This window comes from Zootoca vivipara, chromosome 3 (assembly GCF_963506605.1).
Source record: "Zootoca vivipara chromosome 3, rZooViv1.1, whole genome shotgun sequence".
NCBI classification, from domain to species: Eukaryota; Metazoa; Chordata; class Lepidosauria; order Squamata; family Lacertidae; genus Zootoca; species Zootoca vivipara.
The window spans coordinates 116,983,589-117,009,417 of record NC_083278.1 but is presented as its reverse complement, the minus strand read 5'-3'; the positions used below and the strand labels follow the sequence as shown (position 1 = coordinate 117,009,417).

General features: G+C 45.4%; 1 protein-coding gene across 10 annotated transcripts in view; it reads left to right on the top strand.

Moving 5' to 3' along the window:
• The window catches only part of NCOA1 (nuclear receptor coactivator 1), a 268,356-nt gene that overhangs the window by 176,010 nt on the left and 66,517 nt on the right, over positions 1–25,829 (top strand). For all 10 annotated transcript variants that reach the window (XR_009557408.1, XM_060273185.1, XM_060273179.1 and 7 more), the window contains one exon: positions 6,345–6,511. Coding sequence is in view for 9 of the 10 variants with exons in the window: in XM_060273185.1 (XP_060129168.1) it covers positions 6,345–6,511 (167 nt within the window). In the remaining variant the exon portion in view is untranslated. The remainder of the gene's footprint in view (positions 1–6,344; positions 6,512–25,829) is intronic.

Below are 25,829 nucleotides of genomic sequence, written 5' to 3'. Positions count from 1 at the left end.
CGCCCAAGGGCCAGGTTTTAACTACGACTGCCACATTTAGTTAGTTCATCCATTAGTTAGTTCATCCAATCAGAATGTAATTATTTGTTCAATCAACTATCCCCTTCCCATTAACTGACCAGCAAATTTTGTTAAATACAAGAACTTAGTGCCAACCACCTGTGGTATCTCAAAAGCAGAGGTGCTTCCAAAATTCTCCCCCTCTGAATTTCCCAGCTGAATCTTGGACTTTAGCTTAATAGCTTCCCTTCCAGATTAGCACTGATTTGTCCAGAATCCAGATGCCTCTGGGGTTGGATTTACAGGATTTGCACAGAGCAAACAGACCCGGTTGTTTTCATCCTTTACTCCTGTCCTTTCCATCCCCCTGGTTTGTCATTAAGCGCAGAAGCTGGCTGTCACGATTAATGTCTTCCTTCTTCAGCTTTGTAAGGGCATTGCATGCTCATGTAGGCCACATCTTTTTCTAACTTGGCCACCCCAAAGCTGTACTATAGGGTAGAAATGGGGTGGCCTTGCTCTGGTGGGAGGGATCCCACTCCAGTGGTCAAGCAAAATTTAGACAGAGACCCTTGTAGCATTGAGCAACTTTCTGGAGCTTAGAGATGTGAAGGCCCGGAAAAAACCCCAGAAAAATTTGGGAAAAAACCTGTTTGTTCCCCGAAGCGTTTTTTGTTTTCCCCGTAAAATTGGAAAAAAATAGGCTAGGGAAGGAAATATGATAATATTTTTCTTTTATAAATGAATTGTATGATTAGCATTAGGTAAATGAATGTTATGAAGTAGATTGTAAGGCTTATAGAAATAACAAATGTCAAGAAATTATAAGGGAAGATGGAATGTTATATGGGAGTGGTGGAGCCAGCCCGCTGCTCCCCGTTTGTCTCGCCCCCCCTGGGATCCCATGGTGGCAGGGGGGATTGCTGGGGGGGTGGGATGGGGAGGGGGGTGAGATTTCACTGGAAAAAGGGCCGCCTTTACCTGTCTGCTACACCTCGGGACTTCTGGTGGCAGTGGGAGTCGCGGGGAGGTGGGGGATGGGAGGGGTGGACAGAGGAAGAAATAGAGGAATATAACTGAAAAAGAGGATGACATTGAAATGTGATTTTATCTTTGTGATATTGGGGTTGAGAATATGATAGATGAAATATTGCTAAAGATGGGGGGGGGATGAGAATCAGTGGGGGGGGGGAGTCCAGACGATAATGTTTAGTAAAGAGGATAAGATATATATAATTGTGGGGTGGGTGTTTTTGTTTATTGTTTCTTATTTCTGTGTTGTTGTTATTGTTGGTTGTTGTGATATTTGTTATTATATAAAATGAATAAAAATTAATTTAAAAAGAAAAAGAAATATTGGAAAAATTGGAAAAATAAAAAATAGATTATGCAATGTTTTATTTTAACATGATGAATAAAATATTTTAAGATAAGGGGTTCAAATATTTTATAAATCATTTTTTGAAAATATGTATGGTATCAGATTATTCTAGTTTCTGTGAGGACAAGCAAGTCCTAGGTTACAAACTGAACTCTCCAATGCAAGAACAAGATACATTTCTTCCTTTAGGAGGTGCTGTTGTCACCAGAAAGGAAAAAGGTTTCAGTTTTGTTTTTGCATACATGTGGTATGCATTGGTTCTGTTCCTCTTCACTAGGCCTCAAAGCACTGGAAGAAAATATAGAGCAACAAAAAGGGCCTTAAAGTATATGTGTTGTTGTGGTAATCAGAGAAGTGTTATGAAATAATAATAAAAGAAATGAAAATGAGGTGGAGTAAGCATGTTGCATAGCAAACAGTGATGAATGACAAGTTAAATTTCAGTTCCTGTTTGGATACACTATATTTTTAATATGCTAGTTGTGATAATTTTATGCCCATTAAAATTATCCATGGTTATATTTTATGTTTCTAAAGTAACAGAATGACTTTCAATCTGGAAAAGAAAAAAGGAAGTGCTAATGTAGCATATTTTTTTTCAATTTCCCCGAAAATTTCCATTTTCCGAGCTTCAAAATTTCCGGAGATTTTACATCTCTACTGGGGCTCCCAGACATGGGTGTGGGCCTTGCAACTCTTTGAAAATGTGGGTGGTAGGCAGGCATGAACCATGCATGATTCGCTCTGCCTTGTCACCTCCCCGGAGGAATGTCTTGAACATTTTCACCTCATTTTGGCAATAGGGTCCCTCCACACGGCAGTTCAATGGGTACTTGGTGCTACTTGCAGCTGCATGCTTTCCCTAGAGTCCACATGGCATCCTCCTCAACCATTTTTGCCATTGAATCTGGATTTCCTGGTTCACAGATAATCTGAAAAGGGGTGGGGGTGGGGATCCAACATGAAATCACACAATAAAGTGTATTGTGAATCTTTTTGTGGACACCTCTTTACATGGCTGGGGAGACCCAGCCAGATGGGCAGGGTATAAATAATAAAATTACTATCAATTAATGATTACTTGTAGCACATAGCTCCTTTGTGCAAAACTGGTCATGTGCAAAGCAAACTTATGTCAAATATACTTTCTGAACCAATGTGAGAACCAAAGCACTGCTATCCTTCAAAAGTCTCCGAATCAATACTTCTCTGAATTTTGCAAGGAAATTTTGTAGAGAAATGCACATACTAGTGCAAAGTGTGCCTATAAATGCATATATTAGTAAAAAAAAAATGTATAAAAATCATTCTTTTAGGGAAAACGTCACCGAAATGTATATATTAGGCAACATTACATAAGAAAAAGTGTATTTCAGATAAATTTGCTTTAATATGCTGCTGAATTTTCATGACGTCTTGAGGGGGGGAATTGAAAGTTGGAAAAAAATTGAACATTGAAAGCTGATGTGAGAAACTAGAAGAATGAGAAGCAGAGAAACTAAAATTGACATATTCTCTGGGAGAGCTGTCAGGGAGGGCCTGCTGCTGAGGCATAAAATGGAGTGAAATCTGAAAATTCAGATCCTCCCTTTTCTAGCAGAGGAGTTCAGTTTTTTAGCTCCCTCACCCAGTCCAGGTAGGCATCCCTAGCATTAGCATAATGGAATGGAAGAACTCTGTCCATCCTTCGTTATGTCTCTCCTTTTCTTTTAAGATGGTTCCTGCTGTTTCATTTGCTTGCATCAACTAAAATAGACTACTTTATTTTTCATTTAACTATTATTTTATTCACTTGCACACCCATGCCAATTTAACTGATTGATTAAGCACTTCATCAATTAGCTTGTATGATTAATCGACTTGAGATATTTTTTCATTGGCTGTCACCCCTCGTTCTAGCTTTGGGTCTTGCTAATTTGCAGCTTTCTTTTGCATTAACGTCTAGAGAGTTTTAACTGTTGCAGGGGATGGTACTTTGGTATGGTAGGAAGACTTTCTCATTGAAATCATATCCTTATGATGCTTTTCTCTAGGGGAAATTGCCCTTATTCTTCTCTTTCCTATACCTTACATGTTGCCATAGCAACAGAGGCATTGAGTTACATTCTTTAATCTTTAAATAAATTCATGCACAAGTTACTTTACTGATCCCCCCTCTTAATTTGACCTCAACTAAAATGCTCATGCTACTATTTACTTAATATTTCAATAATCAGAGCAAACCCATCATCCAGCAGATCTTGCAGATGTTACAGTACCCCCTCCTTAACATGACAGGAGTGTGTCAGCAGTAAATCATACTGTGCAAGTTGGTATTAACTCTTTATTAGCAAACAATGCAATTTGCACAAGAGTGTCAGGCGTAATGAGCACATCAACTCATCTCTGGTAGGTCTTGCCCCATGGATCACTTGTCGAGACTGAAAGTCCCCACCTCCCCACAGCTGCCTAAGTCCCGTGCTCTCCAGGGTTTTTCCTAAGCAATCTGAGACTGCGCCTAAGTGTCAGCAATCTCTCCTCCACCCTTTTCATGCCTCTTCTGCTTCTGGGAGACCAGGGGAAGGGGAGCTCATCACAGCAGAAGGGGGAGACACCCATGACTCGTCACCAGCCTGACTCATCTCTGCCTCTTGGCCTCCGTCCTCTCCTGCTTCAGCTCCTGTTCTTCTCTCTGCCACAGACTCGCCATACTCACAAAGCCCTGTTATGTCTTCAGCGTCCGACACCTCCTCCCCCCAGTCTCCTCCTTCTTCTCCCTCTGACCACTCATCGTTGTCCCACAAGCCATGCCCTGGTCTCCGAGCCTTCATCCCTTGATGGTTCCCCAGCTGGTTCCTCCCACCATTCCTCTTCATTCAACCAGTCCATGACAGCCCTTATCTAACAGAATATATATTTTTTTTGGGGGGGGGGAGTTTCCTGCAAAAGATAGCTTTGCTCCTGTTCAAGCTTTTAAAAAATGTCGATAGGTCTAGATACAGCTTCTAACCCTTCAGTATAATCTCCAAAGAACAACATGAAAAAGATGGAAATGGTTATTGAAATGGCAGGACTGAGCGGGAGCTGGGAGGGTAACCTGGTAGCTGCTGGGGCTGCATTTTGGGGAAGGGATGGGGGCTTTGTTCCCCGTGTTGATGAAGCCCTGCTAACAGAAGGCGGTGCTGGGTGGGAGGGAAAGGTTGTGCCTCCCCCAGCAACGAAGATCCTGTAGTTGCAGTGCTGTGAAAATGCAGGATCTCCCCACCCCCTCAGCAACAGAATTGCAACCTTGGGGAAAGGCATCCAAATCCCACTCAGCAATGAACCGTGCTATCATTGCATTAAAAAAAGAAAAAGAAAAAAAGCCCGCAGAATTGCTCTTAGATGCTCCAAAGTATAAAAACGAGTAACTGCAGCCAAGTAAAGGCGACTCACTCTTCATCTATATAGTTCCATGGTGTGTTGGAAGCTTCTTAGATTTGCTTATAAAGCGATTGCTTTAGCAGCTTTTGCAAACAGATTGATTGCCCTTCTTTCTTTCTTTTCTTTTCTAAAAAAAAATCTCTTCTGCCTTTTAGCTTATTAACTTGCTTTCTTGGCGCACTGCCATCACAATTTATTCCTGTTGGCAATTTACCAGTTTCTTTTTGCCTTTAGTGGCCTCCTTATAACTTGAGCGGTTGAGTGGCTGTTCTGTGTTCATAGCCATATAGCCTGCTGAGGCAGAGAGTGTGTGTAGAAGAGAAGTATGAGCCTAAACCAATGAGAAAGAGAGGGGGGCTCACATATTTCTGTGCAAAAGCAGCAAAAGTGCATTGCAACTCGAGAGCTAGCATAGGAATAGTAAATGCACTCTTAAGCACAAAAATGTAGACTGTGATGATAAACCTAGTGCAATACTTGCTAAGAAAATGCACATCTGTGGATCAAAAATCTCATATGCTAATAAAACTTGACAATAAAAAGTCTGCATCCTCTTGACTAGCCTTACATTGTACACACTGACCATAGGAATCTGCCTTATACCCAGTCAAACCATCGGTCCATCTAGCTCAGCTGGCAGCAGCTCTTGAGGATTTCAGGTGGAAGAGTCTCTTCCAACCTGACCTGAAGATGCCAGGGACTAAACCTGAGACTTTCTGGGCAGATGCTCCACCACTGAGCTCCGGGAGCCCTTCCCGGGGGCAGCAATTGAATAATTGAATTGCTAACATGTAGATTCTTAGCAAGGGACGCGGGTGGCACTGTAGTCTAAACCACTGAGCCACTTGGGCTTGCTGATCAGAAGGTCGGCGGTTTGAATCCCCACAACAGGGTGAGCTCCCGTTGCTCAGTCCCAGCTCCTGTCAGCCTAGCAGTTCGAAAGCATGCCAGTGCAAGTAGATAAATAGGTACTGCTCCAGTGGGAAGGTAAACGGCATTTCCATGCGCTGCTCTGGTTTCAGTGTTCCGTTGCACCACAAGCGGCTCAGTCATGCTAGTGACATGACCCGGAAAAACTGTCTGTGGACAAACGCCGGCATCCTTGGCCTGTAAAGCGAGATGAGTACCGCAACCCCAGAGTCGTCTGCGACTGGACTTACCCATCAGTGGTCCTTTACCTTAGATCCTTTACCTTAGATCCTTAGCAAGTTGCCATGAGCCCTTTATCATTGCATTTTATTATTAGCTGATGCTATACACTACGTGACACTGGTCTGGTTTTGTTTTTACCAGCGTTTGAAATGGTTATAGTATGGATGGAGTTGGATCAGATAATCTTGAACTGATGGCTGGATGGAACCTCGCTAACACAGCCTGTGGCTTGTTGTTGGATTAGATTGCAGTCAGGGGCATACAGTATTCACAAAACACTCACAAGTATTCAAGAAACTCGCGTCCTTATTTTGGGCTGTCCTTAGTGTGAATTTTGGATTATTTTAAAGCTTGCATAGGCTTTGATTACTGAGGAATTTAGTAACTGAGTGTTGGTTTTCTCCAACAGCAATGAGAAACGGCGCAGGGAGCAAGAGAACAAATACTTGGAGGAGCTGGCAGAGCTACTCTCAGCCAATATCGGGGAGATCGACAGCCTAAGTGTCAAACCTGACAAATGCAAGATTCTGAAGAAAACGGTTGACCAGATTCAGCAGATGAAGAGGCTTGAACAAGGTAAATTGGCAAGGCCCTTTGGTCTTTTCCTGTTTGTTACTGGTGTGTTTGAAGGTGGCAAGTGGTTCCTAAACTTTTTCAAGCCACACACCCCTGGGTTCAGTAAACTCATCCACGGTGCCCCATGGCCAATAAAAAGAATTATCCAGAATAACAGTTTGCAAAGCCATTGAGGATGATATTAACACAATATACGGTAATTCAAAACAATTAATTGCACATTTATTCAAAATCCAGTTAAAACTAGCTTAATTATTTCAACAAAATGGAAGGACTTAATCTAATGATCCCAGCTTTTCAAAGTCTAATAGTCATTTACACCTCCAGCACCCCCTTGCCTCTTGGTGCCCCTAGGGTTAATGCACTCACTTTGTGAACCACTATTCTAAGGCAAGACTTTCATAAGGTGTGGCCTAGATCCTCCTTGGAGAGAACGGTGCAGGAACTGAGTAATAAAAATATATGATTAGAAAACATCCTTCCCCCCACAGCTGAGTCCCCTTTCTGAACACCTTCCCCACAGCAAAGATATGATAGCCATCTTCAAATATCTCAAGGGCTGTCACATGGAAGATGGAACAAGCTTGTATTCTCCTGCTCTGGGGGGCAGGACTCAAACCAATGGCTTCAAGTTACAAAAAAGGAGATTCCGACTAAACATCAGGAAGAACTTTCTGACAGTAAGAGCTGTTGGATAGTAGAGTGGACTCCCTTGGGAAGTGGTGGTTTCTCCTTCCTTGGGGGTTTTTAAGCAGAGGTTGGATGGCCGTCTCTCAGGGATGCTTTAGTTGAGATTCCTGCATTGCAGGGGGTTGGACTAGATGGCCCTTGGGGTCCCTTCCAACTCTCCAGTTCTATAATTCTTTGAAGGAGGCATTTGCCAGGGAGAGTCAGCGGCACAGAAACGGGTCAGCACAACACATACACACACAAGCACACTCTCTTAACTCATTCATTCTCCCCTACAGATGCCTCCCCTGCTCTCACTTGCAATTTCTGAAAATATGGGTTTTCAGACTGGCGTCAACTAGAGATCAGGCATTTAGGATGGAATTAAGAGAGTTCCTTCAGCACAAGCATTTCTGTTTGTCCGATGGAGCCATCTCCTACCCCTGTTCTCCTAATCACCCAGAGCAAATTTGGGGGATGTGTATGGGGGTACACAGAGACAAGGAGCAGCATAAGGCCCTGTTGCGCTTTGCATATCTCGAGGGAGGCGAGGCTGCTGCATTTTGGTCAGCAAATTTGCAGTCGCTTCGTACATTTCATGTTTTAGTGGCAACTTAAGTGTAGGTTTAAAGTGTAGTGTGTGTCTCCTACAGTTGTGCTCATTGCCGACAGCCACCCCTTGAGTCTATTGACAGAGGCAAATGAAGGTGTATTGAAATGGCCTTCTGTCTTTGCAAGGACTGCAGAGGTCAAGTCTCAGAACCACCTTTGCTTTCCTTCATAGAGTTTGTATCTAAATAATATTTACTTGTAGATTGTTAGGGAGATCTCCACCATCAAACCACGACTGAAGCCCCTTCCTTGCTTTATTTCATTTCAGCTTCATCCAAATACGGCTTAGTTAGTAAAAAGGGCCTGCCTGCAAGGTGGATTGATTTTAAATTAAGGCAATTAGAATTCAAATAATTTGGTTTAAATAACATTACTCATTTTGTAATTCATACATTTCCTGAACAAGATTGCATCCTAATCATCATCACCATCATCAGGTATATATATATATATATATATATATATTTGTAATGAGAGCTTATAGTAAGGTTTCCATAACAATCAAAAGTGGTTAGTTTGCAACTAAATGAAGTCTTTATACTACCTAGGCTGGGAGCAGCATCCAAATCTTCTGGCCATATAGTCCTCGGACCTTTTGCGTTTGACCATTGTCTGCTTAGAGACTGGAGTGGTAACTGGGAAATTAATAGATTTCCATTTAGCTGTAAGAAAACTTAAGTAAGACCTCTCGCTTAAAGACAACGACCATGATCCACAGCAAAATTCGGAGTGCTCGGTTGTGAGCAATTTCCCTTTCACTTCCTGGAATCACTTGCCCATGTCTTCCACATGAGGAACCCTTTGTCCTCTAAGGAGCTCATATGGTTCTCTCCATCCCCATTAATACCTTGCAATACCCCTGTGAAGTAGGTTTGACTGAGAGACAGTGATGGGCCCAATATCACTTGGTGAGCTTTATGACTCAGTGGGGCTTTGGGCCCTGGTTTCCCAGGTCTTAGCCCAACACTCTAACTACTACCCAACACTGGTTTTCAGTATGGAAAGTACATTTTCTCACTGCTTGGTGTGGTGGATAAAATATTTAAAATTTGCAACAATAATACAATACATGACCCTTTATTTTATAACACTTGTCCTAGAATTCAAATACTTCCTGCATTCCCCGCCCCCTTTTCCATAGAAGAAAACAAGAATAACAACTTAAATTTTGTACCCCATCCATCTAAGTGGGTTTCCCCAGCCACTCTGGGCAGTTTCCAACATTATATACAAACAACATCACACATTAAAAGTGGGCTTTCAGTTCAGTGGGTTTGAAAGAGGATCTTGAGCTGTTACATTCTGAAGGTATTTCATTTCTTCATTCATTCACTAGACTGGTCAACCGATTAATTTCATTTATATCCCGTCTTTCCTCCAGGGAGCTTAAGGCAGCATACATAGTTCTCTCCTTGCAAGAATTCTCACAACAACGCTTTGTGGTAGATTAGGCTGATTATCCCAAAGTCAACCCGTGAACTTCAAGGCAGAGTCTGGGGGTTCAAACACAGACCTCCCCGCCCCCAGACAGGCTCTCCTACATCTGTGTGGTATAGCGGCTTGAGGACACTTCAGTGTTTACATAATAATAACAATAACAACAATCATAATTTATTATTTGTACCCCGCCCATCTGGCTGGGTTTCCCCAGCCACTCTGGGCGGCTTGCAACAAAGATTAAAAATACATTAAAATGTCACACATTAAAAACTTCCCTGAACAGGGCTGCCTTCAGATGTCTTCTAAAAGTCTGGTAGTTATTTATCTCTTTGACATCTGATGGGAGGGCGTTCCACAGGGCAGGCGCCACTACCGAGAAGGCCCTCTGCCTGGTTCCCTGTAGCTTTGCTTCTCACTGTGAGGGAACCGCCAGAAGGCCCTCGGTGCTGGACCTCGGTGTCCGGTCAGAACGATGGGGGTGGAGACGCTCCTTCAGGTATACTGGACCGAGGCCGTTTAGGGTCTTAAAGGTCAGCACCAACACTTTGAATTGTGCTCGGAAACTTACTGGGAGCCAATGTAGGTCTTTCAGGACCAGTGTTATATGGTCTTTGCGGCCGCCCCCAGTCACCAATCTAGCTGCCACATTCTGGATTAGTTGTAGTTTCCGGGTCACCTTCAAAGGTAGCCCCACGTAGAGTGCATTGCAGTAGTCCAAGAGGGAGATAACTAGAGAATGCACCATGCAACTTGACCAGACAGGGCTCTAGCACTCTCCCGCCCTGGCCCTGCTCCCACAGTGGTGTCTACCTCCTTCCGAATATCAGCAACTTTATCTGCAAAAAAAACTTTGCAAAATCGTTGCAGGAGATCTTGGGGTCTTTACAAGGCCCTGATGGTAAAGGTGGTTCCGTTAAATTGCGAACCACCAGAAAGTGTCTCCTGCTACTATTTTCTGCAGATGCAATAGAGGCGGTGAAGAAAGTCCTCTTCGCCGTCACTATCACCGCTCGGTAGGCTCGACGTTGAGCTCTAACCCGTTGCTATGTTACATTCAGATTTCATTTTAAACCGAGTTACTGGTTTTCTTTCCAAAAAATGACATTGTAACTGACATTTAAAAATAAAACTCTGGTTTTAAATCTTTCGGAATCCAGGTGGTTTTTTTTAAATAAAAAGATTAATTGTAGAAAGAGCCAGGATGCATGGGAAAGCGCCCTGAGAATCCATCCACAGAGGTCTTCCCAGTGTTGCTCAGCCTCATTCTGCATTGCCCAGCTTCCGTTTTTGGGTGGGTAGGGGCAAGAGGCACTAGGAGAGAAGCCCTTTAACAGGGTCAGTGTGGGTGGAAATATCCAGGTGGAAATAATGCATATTTCTAAAAAAGAGAGAGAGAGAAAAGTTCCAAGAGTTTCTGTGATCTTTCATTGGCTCTGGGGAGAGAGCGGTGCCTCTCTCGTTCCTTGCCCTCCCACTGTGGCTGAATCGCAAATGGTTGGGAGCATGAGAAATGGGGCTCTGCCAGAAGCTCAAGGCCTGCCCTGCAGCAGTCCCTCCTTTGCTTGGAAGAAGGCGCTCCATATTTCTCCTCGAATGAAATGCTCGCCTTGTGGCACCAGCAGCTCTTTTCAAAAGACAAAGTGCAGGGCGTGTAACTTGTCAGCTTGCCTGGGAGCAAAGGCTGTGCTTAGCATCCCAAGATGCAAGGGGGTGGGGGAGAGGGCCTAAGGCTTTTGCAAAGGAGATTTGCCGTGTCCCATAATATGCATGTTCCGATCATAATGTTTTCATGGCCTTACTCCTGTCATTTGTGCTCCTTGGAGGTAAAATACGGCACTTGCAGGAGGCCTTGGCAACTGATCGTGCCTCTTTGTAGAAATGGGATCGTGCCTGCCTCGTTGCTGTTGTTGTTGTTTAATTAGATACTCACACTTATAGGGATTATTGTCAAAAGTAAAATGGATGGTTTCCACATTAGGAACCATGTTATTCCTGTCCCAAGTTAAATATAAATGTGTTGGGGACAAAGAGGTGTTGTTGGTACTTGCGAAAGTGTCTTGAGATTCTAGTCATCTGTATTCCTCACTTTCTTCCAGTGTGGAGAGTTGGCTTAATTTTTTAAAAAAACAAAACAAAACTGTGTGTGTCAAATTTTGTATGTTGGTACTGTATTGATGCAAAATGTTTTGAATCTAATTTTGAAACAGGGCCTAGCTCAAGTGTAGCACACATAGTTGGTGTGCAGAAGATGTTGAGTTTGTCTCTGACACGTCTAGTTGCAGGCTTGTTAAAGGCTCTTGGATAACATGACTGGTAAAGGTATCTGTATAAGACATGAGATCTGTTCAAGTAGGTGGTTATAACTCAGATGGACCAATGGTCTGATGCTCTAGTGGGCAGCCGTATATCATTGGATAAAAATGGTAATCTGATGTTAATGATATCAACCTCTGATGCTGTGTGGATATGAAAGCTTAGAAGTTTCACATCAGTTTGCCTTCCCCTGATGCCCTCCTTCTGTTTTGGGACTACAACTCCCATCAGCCACAGTGAGCATGGACATATTGATGGGAGTTGTAGTCCAAAATTATTCTTTAAATAATTTATTTCATATTGCACTAAGGAATCTTAAAGTGTATCGAACTGAAGTTGTCTCTGCCCTTGTAGCTTTCAGGTGTGCTTCCTCAGAACACTAACAGTGGCTGCTTAACGGGGCATTCTAGATATAACTGAAACAATCTCTTTTATCATTATTTTCCACAGCTTTTTAGCCAGGAACTACCCCAAATTTTCGGACAAGGAACTACATTTGATCCAGTTCCCTCTGCTCAAATTTTGATTTTGGCTTTGACAACTGAAAAATACTCCCACACATGCTAAACAGTTCCTAGAGAGAAATTTTCCCTGTGCCTTTTTGTGGGTGTCAGAAGCGCCAGTCTTTCTGGAAAAACACATCATTTGGGCTGTATATGGAGGAAACACAGCCATGGTCCCTTCTGTTGCTGCTCTCTGTTGCCTCAGGAGTGATAAGGTGGAACCCAGAGGTCAGGCAGAATTTAGACAGGGCAGGTAGTTTGGAAACTTCTGTTCAGTATTGAGGGGTGTCACATTTCATGCACATTACAGATGAAACCAGAAGGGAGTTTCTTATCAGGTAAGTGCTTGAGAGTCTCCCGCTTATTGCCTCTTCAGCAGTCATTAGTTTTCTTGGCAGGGCACAGCATGGCTGAACATTAACGAGAGCAAGAGCTACTACACTGAGTGGTTCCTTGAGCTTTGCTCTCCATTACCAGCTGGTCTCTTTTCTGCTGACCATGTTGTTTGTGGGGGTGGGAGGGTCGGAGGAAGGAAATTGCACCTATTCAGTTTCGCTCCATTTAACTCTGGGCTGTTGGGCACGAGACGATAGCAGAGTAGTATCTTAGGCAGGGATTGGGAGGCCGAATGCGGCCCACAACATCTTTAAATCTACCCTGTGGCCTCCCCTCTCCAGCTCTGCCTCTAACAGAGCAGTTAGGTTTGCAGCCGCAGGTCTCCTATTGGCACCAGTGAAGCTTCTTATTATTTGAAAGCTTACTAAGCTATACAGGAAGATCTTCTCCCTTAAGAGTGAGAAATGAATGAATAATCAATTGCGGGGGGAGTGGGAATGGGTGAATGGGATGCATGCATCTGAGTGTGAGACATGAAGAAGGTGTCTGTGGCCCCACTCACCTTTTGGGCTCCAGCCCTGTCCATTGCTGGCATGCATTCTCCAGCAGGTGTTAGCACCAATTTGTGCATTAGATTTCTGTTTTTGCTCAATGGTGATCTTCCACCCCTGGATACCCAGGGAAATGTGATGTGTGGATATGGTTCACACTGCAGCCCTCAGAGGTTAAGCAGATTATATACTTGAGGAAAGTACCACTATTAGGTCTGTTTATGTCCCGTCCCGTCCCCAGCTGTGCTCTCTGCTAAGCATAAGCCGCAGGAGTCTTTACTAAAAGACTGGGGAAGGGTGGGTCTTGTAGAGTTTTGGCTGGGGCGGAGAGACTGTTGGGAGAAAGGACAAGGAGAGAAGGTGGGGACTGAGCTCCATGTTCAGGTCCTGGAGGCAAGAAAAAGAGAAAGAGCATCGCCTTCAATCCCTGCTCCCCTCCTTGTGATTTCCAGAGGTGTTTGGCTGGCAGCTGTTGAAAACAGAATGCTGGACTAGGAAAACCCTTGGACTGATTCAGCAAGGAAGTTCCTACTGAGCTCTGGTCCTGATAGGGGCACAGGAGAATCAGAACCCAGTACTCACCTGCTGCCCTCTGCAAGATTAAGGCCTAGAGCTGTTTGTTCAAGTGGGGGCAGAAGGACATGGATATTTGGATGTAAGGTAAACGGTGGTGATTGTAGGAAGTTAAGGCACGCCATACAAGAGGGACTCACACAAGTTGATGAAAATTCTTCTCCCCACTCCCCAAACCACTGGGAAGCCTAGCCTAGCCTTCCTGATACCTGCATGCACCTTTACCTGGTGCCCTACTCCTTTCTAAGCCGTTGTCCACATTCAGTGAGGAATAGAATCTTGCAGTGTTGTTTGGAAGTCTCAGAATAATTCTGTATGTTGTTGTTGTTCTTGTTGTTTTTCAGTTCGTAACGAATATTCAGAGGCATAAAATGCACAGACCCAGGCAGAATTCAGAGCCTTAGACGAAGCAGTAGAACAGTTTTCATTGCAGAGATAGGATGTGGTGCAGTGAGTTGCCCGGCAGAGTTGCATGTGGGGGCAGCAGAAGCCTAATGAGCTGCAATGTTGTTTGCTCAGCTGCAGAAGAGTCAGATGCCACCAGTCACTCTGCAGTGAAACTTAGGGGCTACTTCTCCCCACTCTGCTTGTGGCCGGAGTTGGGATGCTTCAGGAACCCACCGGGAGTGATGAGTGGTGCAAAGGAAATGCCTTTCAGAGCTCTAGGACACAGGCCAACTGATGCAGAAGAGATGATGAAGCTGACTTCATCAGAGCTTGTAAATGCTTCCTTCCTCGAGCAGAAAGAGCTATAAACATGTGCAGCTACGTTACCTGTTAATTATTACTATGCTTTGTTTCCTCTCCTTTCCTGGGCTGTTTCTTTATGAAGGTCTACAGCAAGAATTCACCAGGGCAGAGATCCTGGTTCAGACTGTCCCTGTTCCCTGCATTGTTATGGCAATGTAGAACTGACCCACTTGCTTGCAGGCAGTTTTAAGGGAAGGTCTGGAAAGGTGTTTGCCCAGGAGTAAATATTACTGTCCTCTGACGAGTGTTCAGACGCATAGCGATGGTTTCCTTCCCCCTCCACACTTCTGCTACCATCTGTTTCAAAGAAAGATTTAGCTCTGCCAAGGCGCTGTGGCTTAGCTGTACCTATCCCTTCCCAGGGTTGAGCATAATCTGGAAAAGAAAAATAATTTTACACAATTTTAGCCGATTCGATTGATCGGCGCTGTGCTTACTTATTGGCGGTACTCTATATACGGTCTGAATTGTAGGCCCTCTGACATTCAAAACCAGAAGCCAGGGCTAACGAGATTCCTGGCTGCAAATAAGTTCAGGGAATAGCTAAGTAGGAAAAGAGAGGCTGGTTGCTGTGGAATTTCTAATGCAGCGGAGAGAGGGATTTTCAAATAAAGAGGCGGCAGACCAAAAAAAAAAATCCCCTTCAAATTCCGTAAGCAGAATTTTTTAATGGATGTTTCTCCGGCATCAAGAGCACTAATTGGAGCTCTCTGCAAACAGCAGAGTTGCAGAGCAGCAGGTGGAAGTTAGCAATGAATGGAAACAATCCACAGTTAAGTCTCCCCTCGCCAAGTGCTCCCCAGAGGCAGTTCCTCCTGCTGACAGATTTCAAAGCTTGCCCCTCGTGAAGAGGTGAGAGGGCAGCTCTTCCTCTTCCTCCCCAACCGGGAGCATCTCATTTGTTTCTCTCCCTTGGAATTAGAGGGAGGAGCCCAAGGGAGAACACAGGAGGCCTTCTGAATCCACTCCGCATGCCTATACATCAGCGGAGGCCTCCACCGCCGCCAGAGCTTTGCTGTTTGAAAGTATCAAGCAAATGCTTTTAGAGCGGCTTTCCCGGGGCTGGAGCCCTTCCAAGGCTAGTAATGTACAGTTGGCAGGACATGGAGTTTGCGGCGGTGGCAGCAGTCTGAGGTGCATCTGCCAAGACAGCCATAAACCAGGCAAAGGAAGGGGCCAGGCAGTTAATTTTTCAGCACTCCGCCATCCCACAAAAGTTGCATGGCGATTCTAAGCCAGTGAGGCTCTGTGAATGCTGCTTTTCAAGCACTCGGCGCCCCAGTTTGCCAGAGAGCAGAAGAAAAGCTCTCTTGATGAAGTCATAATTTTGCTGGGTTGGGGTTATTTTTGCAAGTGGACGAGGAAGGAGGTTTAAATGTCTGCACCTTGGAGAATGCAATGGTGCCTGCTGCTGATCCATCTTGCATAGTACCCCTCTGGTTATGCGAGTCCTTTGCTGGTAAAGGCCAAGGGCCACGAAGGCCAGCATTGAGCTAAAGCTTTTCCTGCAATAGCAGTTTACATGCAGCGTCAATCTACCAAATTGTTACGTGTCATCTCTGAGAAGTCTTTGACTTGCGACCCATGTCAATTAGTGTATGTTGGGTGCCATTCAAATTCTCTTCCTCAAGCACCAGAAATGTTTAGAGCAGTCCTAGTAATGCTCACTTCCAAAGCTGTTTTTTGACCCATATCTGCCCGGGTTGTGTCAACAAGCTGCAACACTTGCTGTTGCTTCTCTTCTCTGCCTGTGGATCGTGGGCTGGGACAGACCCAGAGGTGATCTTGCTCGGCCTCCAGCCCTTTGGCAGCATCTGCCTGTTATCTCCCATATGGATTAATTTACATCCCCTTAATTAAAGCAGGCCGCGGTTTGATTTAATTAAATTTTCCAGGACTATTGACAAACTTTAAATCAATCAAATAAAATCAGGCCGAAAGAATGCACACTGAAACCGGACACCCTTAAAAGCTTCAACCATGGCCACTGAAAGCCAGCAATGTTGCTCTGCTAATAAAATAGGAGCAACACAGAAAGGCTGCCTTATAAAAATTTTGGCATTGGTCCATCCTGCTCAGTATTGTCTACTTTGACTGGCAATGGGTTTCCAGGATTTCAGATTTCAGACTCTCAGCCTTTACCTGGAGATGCCAGGGATTGACCCTGTGGCCTTTTGCACAAAGGGCATATGCTGCAGCCCTTCAAATGAGAATTGCCTGCTGGATCAGGCACCTCTCCTAGTGCAGCACCCCATGTCCCACCGAGTCCAGGTGCATGCCCCCCCCCCTAAAAAATAAACCCATCCTGGCTTTTAAAGCAGGTTTTGAATACATCAGATTTTTCTTTTGGAAGGAATCAAACTTGGACACCCAAGTTAAATCTGAAAATTACTTTTCGCAGTTGTGGATTTGCATGTGTTTGTTCAGCAGTGTTAATCCCTTTTAAATTCTCTGCTGGAACACAACTGCTTTTGTTAAAGTTTTTGATTTCACAGCTGGTTGTTTCTGCCAAAACATTACTTAAAAGAGAGAGGGAGAGAGAGGAGAGAGAGAGAGCTCTGTAGAAGAGCTTTGCCCAGGAATGAACTGAGTCTGGGTGTTTCAGGTGACTATTGTCAGTTTCTGCATTCTGCCCAGCATCAAGTCCCCTGATACTTTGGCTGGAGCTACTACACATCCAAAGGAAAACATGGGGTTTAGAACCCTGCCTTTTCCTCCTGTAAAAATGAGGCCATGGGATGATAGCTTTGGGGAGCTAGCTTGCAGTGTCTGGCTGGCTTTTGGGGGAGATAATCTGCTGAAATAATAGCCCTGATGCTGCAAGGCAATCCACATGTTCTTGAATCTTAAAAGAACTTTACTGCTTTTGTTACTCTCATGCTAAGAATCACAGTTGACATTTTTTAATTTATTATTATTATTATTATTATTATTATTATTATTATTATTATTTATTATTGTTGCCCACTGTGTTTAGGAAGGAGTTTTAAAAGAATTGTGCTTACTGCATGCAAGCATGATCAATAGAGTGGTTGCAGACCTCTGACTTGCGAATTAAGGGGATTTGAAATTAAATAAAGGATTTTAAATAAACGCATTCTGTGGTGCCACATTAAAGGTTGTGTCATATCTAAAATTGGATCATGATCTTATCAGAGCTTGATTGTCAGTCTAAATCGAATTGTGTCAGTTTAGCTACATTGAATTTTAATGGAGCCCCCCCCCCTTTCCTTTTTTATTTAAAGGAGACCAAAATTGTGAATCGTTTCATGTGTTCCATAAGCGGCACTCAGTGTTCCCCATGCTTTGGAATGAAACAGATAAGGAAGATCTCATACTTCTGTGTTCCACTCTATTCAAAATGTGACCAGGACTTGACAGGGTTTTTTTGGGGGGGTGGGGCTGAGGGAGACACAAGAGGCTCATAAAACAGTATGGAGAGAGTGGACATGCAGCTTGACATCTTTCTCAAATTGCCAGAACTGTGTCATTTAATCAGGTTGCTGGCCAATAGGTTACAAAGGAAATCCAGAAAATAATGGATAATAACCAGTTCTAACCTGGGTCCATATAGTTAAAGCTATGGTTTTCCCAGTCGTGATGTATGGAAGTGAGAGCTGGACCATAAAGAAGGCTAATCGCCAAAGAATCGATGCTTTTGAATTATGGTGCTGGAGGAGACTCTTGAGAGTCCCATGGACTGCAAGAAGATCAAACCTATCCATTCTTAAGGAAATCAGCTCTGAGTGCTCACTGGAAGGACAGACCCTGAAGCTGAGGCTCCAATACTTTGGCCACCTCATGAGAAGAGAAGAATCCTTGGAAAAGACCCTGATGTTGGGAAAGATTGAGGGCACAAGGAGAAGGGGATGACAGAGGACGAGATGGTTGGACAGTGTTCTTGAAGCTACGAACATGAGTTTGACCAAACTGTGGGAGGCAGTGCAAGACAGGAGTGCCTGGCGTGCTATGGTCCATGGGGTCACGAAGAGGCGGACACGACTAAACAACAACAGCAAACCTGGGTATTGCTTCCCTTAAAGGAATACTTGCACAGTTTGGGGGTGCTCCTAGACCCACTGTTTCCCCTTGATGTGCCAGTGACAGTTGTCCTGGCAGAGCCTGGTGGAAGCAAGCTGGGCATTGTCTTGGAGCACATGGTAACCTAGAGGCAGAGACTGCATAGCAACTGAACAGGCCAGGAACCAGACTGAGTGAGAAGCAGGTGTTTCAGAACCCTGGACAGGCCCATGGGAAGAGACGGCTTGTATTGAGATGGACAGGGGTTGAGTTCTGATACTTAACAGTATTGAAGCCTGAGGCCACCTCTCGAGTTCTGCATCCTTGCTGGAAAGTGGAGACTCTTAAAGAGGCAGCCATTTGGCCCAAAGCGTGGCACTCAAATTGCCTCTCCTGGGTCTTTTTGAAGTCGTGTGCAGACTTGGCTGCACATTGCACAAGAGGGTCTTGGAGCAAAGATCCTGGCCCTTGGAGAGGTCCCACTTGAAAGGGGGTAGTCACTTGGGGTCTTACTTTAGGTGTCTCAGGTAACGAAGGTCCCTGTTTGCTGGACTTGGGCCCAGTGATGTCCGAGTCCTGATCCAGGGTGCCTTCTCCTGCCACTCCTGGTTCCATTGGTTCCTCTTCCTCCAAGTCCAATGACAGCAACTAGGAATACCTTTTACCAGCATCTTTTGGTTTGCCAATCACCTTTACTCTCCTCTCCTCCCCCTTCCTCCCAGTTCTACAGACTAGTAAACTGGGATTGTTTTGATGAAGTGCCAGCATTGGGACATGCCAGTCCTCTGTACCCTGGACGGTGCTTGCCTGGGCGCTGCTGTGTTTTGCAGCTACCAGACTCTCAACCACCCACTTGCAGCCATGTATAAGCAAAGGTTTTTTTAGCATGCTGCTGCAAAGCACATCCTCTGTAAATGAGCCATGTTTTTCCCCCTAGGGTCATGAATTCCAGTGAGCCGGCAAACTCCTCCACCCCTTTATTTCAGTAGGGCTGAGTTGCTGCCCCCATCTATAAAACTGGCCTCCCTGTCTCCTCCCCTTGAATCTGGCTTCTATCAGGGATTGATTTCAGATAGAAACTCCAGTCACTGCTGTAAAATTCTGTCTGCGCAGCAGCGCTGGGCACTTTGCTCTGTGTGCATTTATTTTATAGAGCCCTCCCTCCTATGAAGCAAGTCAATAAAATTCTAATTCATCTGCTGACAGTTTCAATCTAGTTGACAGCTAAATATAGAACAAGGGGAAGGGGAGACGATGAAGGCAGGGGAGGAATTGCCCCTGCGTCTTCCCTCATCCAGGCCTGTACAATTTCTGCAGGCTCACTAGTCTGCCATGCAAGGGGAGAGGCTGGCAAATGAGCACAAAATATGATATCTAGAACAGGGGTAGCCAACCTCCAGTCGTCGTCCCCAAGTCCCCACTGAATTTGACACTGGCATCAGAAAAAAGAGGGGTTGGGAGTCTCAGCTGTGCTTTGCTGGACTTTCCTATTCCCTGGACTTGAATGGGCTCTGAAGAGTTGGCCTTTAAGGGCTGAACCAAGGAAGGGAAATACCTGCCTTCTGTCCTGCCCCAGTATGGGCCACATTCAGACCACAAATGTGATAGTCCAAGCCTTGGCGCCGCTGCCTTCATGCTCCTTACCAGATATCTGGAGGAAAACTAAATAATCATTGAAGTCCCCATTACTGGAAACAGCACCGTGTTAACCTTTGGGGAGGGCTTGCACTCTCAGTGGAGTTTCGGACATGAAATGTTGAATTGCATGTTTACATTCCCCAAGTGGTTTCTTATCAGAGCCGGAAGCAATAATGAAAGAGCAGATAACACTGAGGTGACTAGTCTTAACCACTCGGCCCAGCTCTGAGTGCTGAAGTCTGACTGGGATCTAAGGCGCCCCCTGTTTCGTGCCTGAAAGGTCTCTAGCCATGCCCTGAATCGACTTTGCTCTGGCGAGAAGCACTGTATAATGAGAACATAAGAAGAGCTTGCTGGATCAGGCCGATGGCCCTTCTAGTCCAGCATCCTATTCCCACAGTGGCCAACCAGATGCCTGTGGAAAACCTTCAAGTAGGATTCGAGCACAAGAGCAGCTCCCCCTTCCTGTGATTTCTAGCAACTGGCATTCAGAAGCATCACTACATCCAACTGTGGAAGCAGAGCAGAGCCATCATGGCTAGAAGCCGACGATAGCCCTCTCCGTAAATTTGTCTAATCCTCTCTTAAAGCTATCAAGGTTGGTGGCAATCTCTGCCTCCTGCGGGAGTGAGTTCCATAGTTTAACTTGGTGCTGCATGAAAAAGTACTTCCTTCTGTGTGTCTTGAACCTTCCAACAATCTCCTCCATGGAATATCCATAAGTTCTAGTGTGATGAGTGAGGGATAAAAACTTTTCTCTATCCCCTTTCTCCATGCCAGGCATAAGTCTATGAATTGCTCTCATAATAGCTCACTAGAAGGTTGGCGGGCTAACCATTCTAAGGAGTGAGCTGCAGAAGAGGGACTCCCCTTTAAAATTCCCTTTTAATCCTGAGGTGCGACACTGTGGCCCTCCTTCAGCTGGAGATACTGGGAAACCAGGGGGCTGGAGGGCTGTGTGTTCTTTCATGTGGGGCTGCCTGTGTGAAGGTTGGCAGAGAAAAAGGCAAGTATTTCCTGACGGAAATTCTTGACGGAAATTCTAGGGCAGCCTATTTATTTACACACACACACACACACACACACACACACACACACACACACCCTTCAAGCAGGTATTCGAAGCCCCAAGCAGAATCAGTTCAGCACCCTGAAATCCTGGAGAAAAAAAATACTCTCCGTCCATAAACTTTCCAACAACTTGGGCAGTTGTTTACAACATCGGCTCATGCTGTACCAGCTGCCCATTATTTGCCATGAAACCAGAATTAGAAAGCTCTGTTTTCAGCTGGGATCCCAGTTCAGACTTGGAGGCAAAAAAAATAAAAATTGCAGTAACTGCAATGTGTTCATTTTGGACCTTCAGGCCAACCACATGAACCAGAAATTAGGAGGAGGGAATGGAAAGACAGGATCCTGAAGCACATTGACAGGGGGTCAGACCGTGACATGTAACCATGACTCCTGGAGCCAGGCCTCTGTCTCCAGTCTCTGAAATCAGGAACATTTTCTGGGGGACCTACTGGAAAAGCTCTGGTTGAGCCTTGATGGGTGGAGTATGAACCATCTCTGGATGAATGGCTGCAAAAAGAAGGGGGGGGAGAGATGTGCAATTAGTATCACATTCCTTAAGAAGTCGTACATCAGCAGGCAGTCACTGCTCATTAATTTTATGTTCAGTCGGTGCTGCATAATTTCCCTTGTCACAGTTGAGGCAACCAGCCCTTTTCGACTTCGTAAGGCACCAGTGCAGTATGTGCAGCTGCTAGAAATGGCTTCCTTTTGCTGTTGTTGTGGGAGGTGGTGCCTCTGTGGTTCCTCTGTGGTTTCTGCTTATGCTTTGAAAGGGTTGCTCCGTAATGAGACATGAAGGACGCCAAACTCTGGAGAGACTCCGCCTCCCCTTCCCGCTTCCCAGACCCCTTTTATTTCAGCGGGGAATGTGCACGAAAAATTCTCAGTGGCGTTCGTCGGCTCTAGTGAGTTAATTGGACTCATGTTTGCTCGCAAAACGGCAAGATCGGAAATGTTGAAAAGACTCTTGTCATTCGCTCCCTGAGATCAGCCAGGGAGACTCTTTTCGTGGTATCTTCTGTGGCCAAATCAGGGTTGGTCAGGAGGGAGTGCTGTGAAAGCCTTTTCTGTGGTTGCACCTCATTTGTGGAATGCCTTGCCTCAGGAAATTTGTTTCCCCAGCTGTCAGGGCTAGTGTGCGGCTTCCCACGACCAAAGACCACCAAGGCTCAGTGATGGCTTTTCAGATTTTAATGTACATATGTACAGTTCAGAGTTCAGAAAGACATGACCGCCTATTCCGAGTCAGAATCCGGAACTGGCGCGCGTCTCAATCTACGCCAGCAAAACAACCTTGACCCACCTCATTTCCTTCTTTGCTCCTGACGCTTTTCCCGTCTACGGACCTCAGGGGAGGGAGCGGGGGCAAACCCCTCCCCTGAACTGCTAAACAGCCTCCTCGATTCCCCCACTACCGATACCTCCCCTGCTGCAGTACCTTCGGACACCTCCTCTGCCGCGCACGTGTCGGTAGCATCCCATGACCCCTCCGCCTCGCTCAGAGCCCTCGCACCGCCTTCTGGCTCGCGCTCCAGCCAGCCCTCCTCTTGCTTGGCTGGTCCCCTTAGTTCCTGTCTCTTGGCAAACTCGCTGCCCTCCCAGGGTCCCCTGACATCCGCACCCACCATGGGCAGGCACGTCTGTTGGAATGAGAGCTTTTATGTGGCAAGCCCTAATACCTACTCGTATTTTGATTTTCGTGATTTGGTTCGGCTGTTAGCTGCCTTGAACAATGTGAATGCTTTAGAAAGGCTTTATATAAAGGAAAGAAAGAAATTTTTACTAAGGGCTTGATATATCACAGGCCAGTTTCTTTAGTGCCACCTTCACCAGCCTGGCTGGGGAAGATGGGAACTTGGTAGTCCAAATCAGTTTGAGGGCATCAGGTTGGTGAAGGCTGCTTTAGCGAGTGAGCCATCCCCAGAAGTCTTGCTTGATCCGAGCAAACGCCCACTGAGTCCAGCATAATTTGGCTTTTAAGTTTTAATTGTTTGATAAGACATTGCATTGCTGTTTTAATTACTGTTTAGTTACATTTCATATTTTCTTACTACTGGCTATCCTGGCCTGCCACCCATGGTACAAAGGGCAGGATACAAAATGGAAACAATAAATAAATAAAGCAATGCACTAATATCAAAATCATTCTCCAAGCATGAATCCATGTGGATCCAAATGGGGTCACCCCACACATAAGTAGGTGGCAGCGGCAGGCTCTTGGGAACCCTGAAGTTTGCATAAGTATTTCGGGGGGGGGGTTGAATGGAGTGGATTGTTTGGCTGGAATCCTGAAGAGGAGCACTTCAAAACCACACCATTTCCTTACAGGTCCCATTGTTGCAGAACCCAAATGTTCTGTGAACAGAACCATGTTTTACAAAACAGTTAATTTAGAATTGCACTTTTTTAATAATGAAAAACCACCACAAACTATGATTTAAGAATCCTATAGTTAGTATGAACAAGGCTAAAGAAAGGGGCATACGAAAAGAGAAAGGGTACTTGTCTTGGCTGAAGGCGGGAGTGGAGAACCTCAGGGCAGAGGCCAGCTGCTGCCCTCCTGGTCCCTCTCTCTTGCCCTTGGGACTCTCCCCAGACAATATCTCCTGCCCCCTGCACCCCTCAGTAGCACCCTCCTTGAGATGTGCCCTTGGATTCTGATGGTTTGCCAGGATGGAGGATAGAGGACTGGGATATGCAGAAATGAGCTTACTCTACAAAATAAAATTCACATCCATCACTCTGCCCTTTCTGCCTCTGTCCCCACCTACCACTGCCATGTGGGTCCCAGAAAGTTGCCCAGAACAGGATGCAAATGGCCCTGAAGCTGGAAATTGCTCCCCATCCGTGGCTTAGGGCGTCACCTGGCAGAAGTCACAATGGCAAGAGGGGTATGATGGGAACTTCCCTCTGAAGATAAAGACGATAAAGTAATTTGCTCGAGGAGCACTATAAATGATTGCTAATAAATGAAAAGTGAAGGAGAAGCTTCAAGAGAAAAGAAGCAATGTATAGCTGGATTTTCACCTCCTGACTGAATGAATCAGCCACGTAGATTGCAGCTCTTTCCAGTGGAAGGCCAAAAGCCCGAGGGCACCTTGGAGGCAGATTTGTGGAGGTTTAAATGCATTAGATAGTGACAATTCCATAAAGAGCAAGAAATATTTCACAGTGAAAAACCCCACCAACATCCTGAGTTCTTTCCACAATGCATTATTTTTCAGCAGATCCGGCCTGGCTGTGCATTTCAGTTCTCAGGTATGCCTTGGGACTAAATTCAGATAACATCCGTTTTAGAACCACAGTGGAGAGCTGAGAGTTTGAGTTCAGTGCGGCTGAATCCTACATTTTATAAAGCCAGAAACCCTAAATCGGTGGATTCTGCCGGTGGTCCACAAGCTCCACGCATGTAGAACACGGGAAGGTTGCAGAGCAATTAAGGATACCTGTACTTGCTTTGCACACTCAATTTATTTATTTTTTCTGATGATGTAGATGGCGACCGTTCTGTCCAAGGCTGGATTACCAAACAAATTAACAAGGCCCTAGCCTGATGGAATATGTGATGCTAACAGTATGGCTCTGGATTTGACAACGTTGCCAAGCTTCTTATTCAGTGCTGAAGTGAAATAGATCGCTGTGAGGACATGCTAGCTGAGGATGGAAGGAACTTGCTGTTCTAAATATCTGGGGAGCATCCGCTTAGGAAAGGCTGACCTGGTCAGTCTCACAAACGGCGAGTGAGGTGTTGTACTTCTTCAGATTGCAGGTGGGATCTCTTCCCACGGAACTTCATGCCCCACAAGAAAATCTACTGTGTGTAAAATGTAGCATATCCCGAGTGAAATTCTGTACTCATTGGTATGCTTGTTTTCTATGTGCAGGAAATGTTAATTGGTTTCTGTATGGGAGAGCCTTCTATCCTGTGAGTCCCCACCCACAGTCTGGGGCGGTACAGCTCAGGAGGTGCAATGGCACTTTCAGAAGCGATAGACCTAGGACAGTCACTCCATCTGCAGCCTTCCTTGGCCCCTAACTCCCTCCTCTGCAGCTTTTGATGAATGCAGGTGCTCTAGCTAGCCTCACTTTCCCAACCCTCGTGCAGCCTTACTGTGACGGCAAACCTTTTTTCTTTCCTTGCCTTTCCCCTCTAGTCGCACACACATCAAACACACGTGTGTGTTGCTGACCCCCAAAATCCTTCTGCTGATCTTCCCACCGCCGGTTCTTTCCTGTGGGTTAGGCCGTGTTGAACTAATTCCGTACCAAAGTACTAATGAATGGCATGACTCTGTGTCAAGCCCTTGATCGATGGCCACACCGAAGTCCCTTTAAGTTTGATTTTAATTATCTGGAAATCAAAGCTCTGCATCAAGGGAGCTGCGGTTATTCGCCTTCTGTTGCTTCCCCAGTTGCTCGTACGAAGAGAAGGGCCAGCCCTGGGCTCAGGGCTCTCTTAACACCTTTGCTGTCCGGGGGGGGGGGTTGAGGAGGCAGGTGGTGAGGAGCTGTGTTGCTTCTAGAGTGCATGGGTATCACTTGTGCTTATGGGACCTGCCATCTTGCACTCTTAGCCTCTCCACATTGCTTTCCATCTTTTCAGCCAGTTAACCAATCCATGCTTGCCAGCTTCCACTGGTCTGTGTCAGGGATAGAGTCTTTCAGCCACTGCCTCTCCTATTCTCACAACGCAGCAGATGGGATGGTAAACAGGTGCCTGGTTTTGCAACACTTGCGACTGCCGATGGAGTGGGCTGGAACTTTCATCATGAAGTGTTCTCCTAAGCAAACACATTCACTTCACAAAGAAAAGTAGCCTTTCAGGGAGAAGGGTTGAGT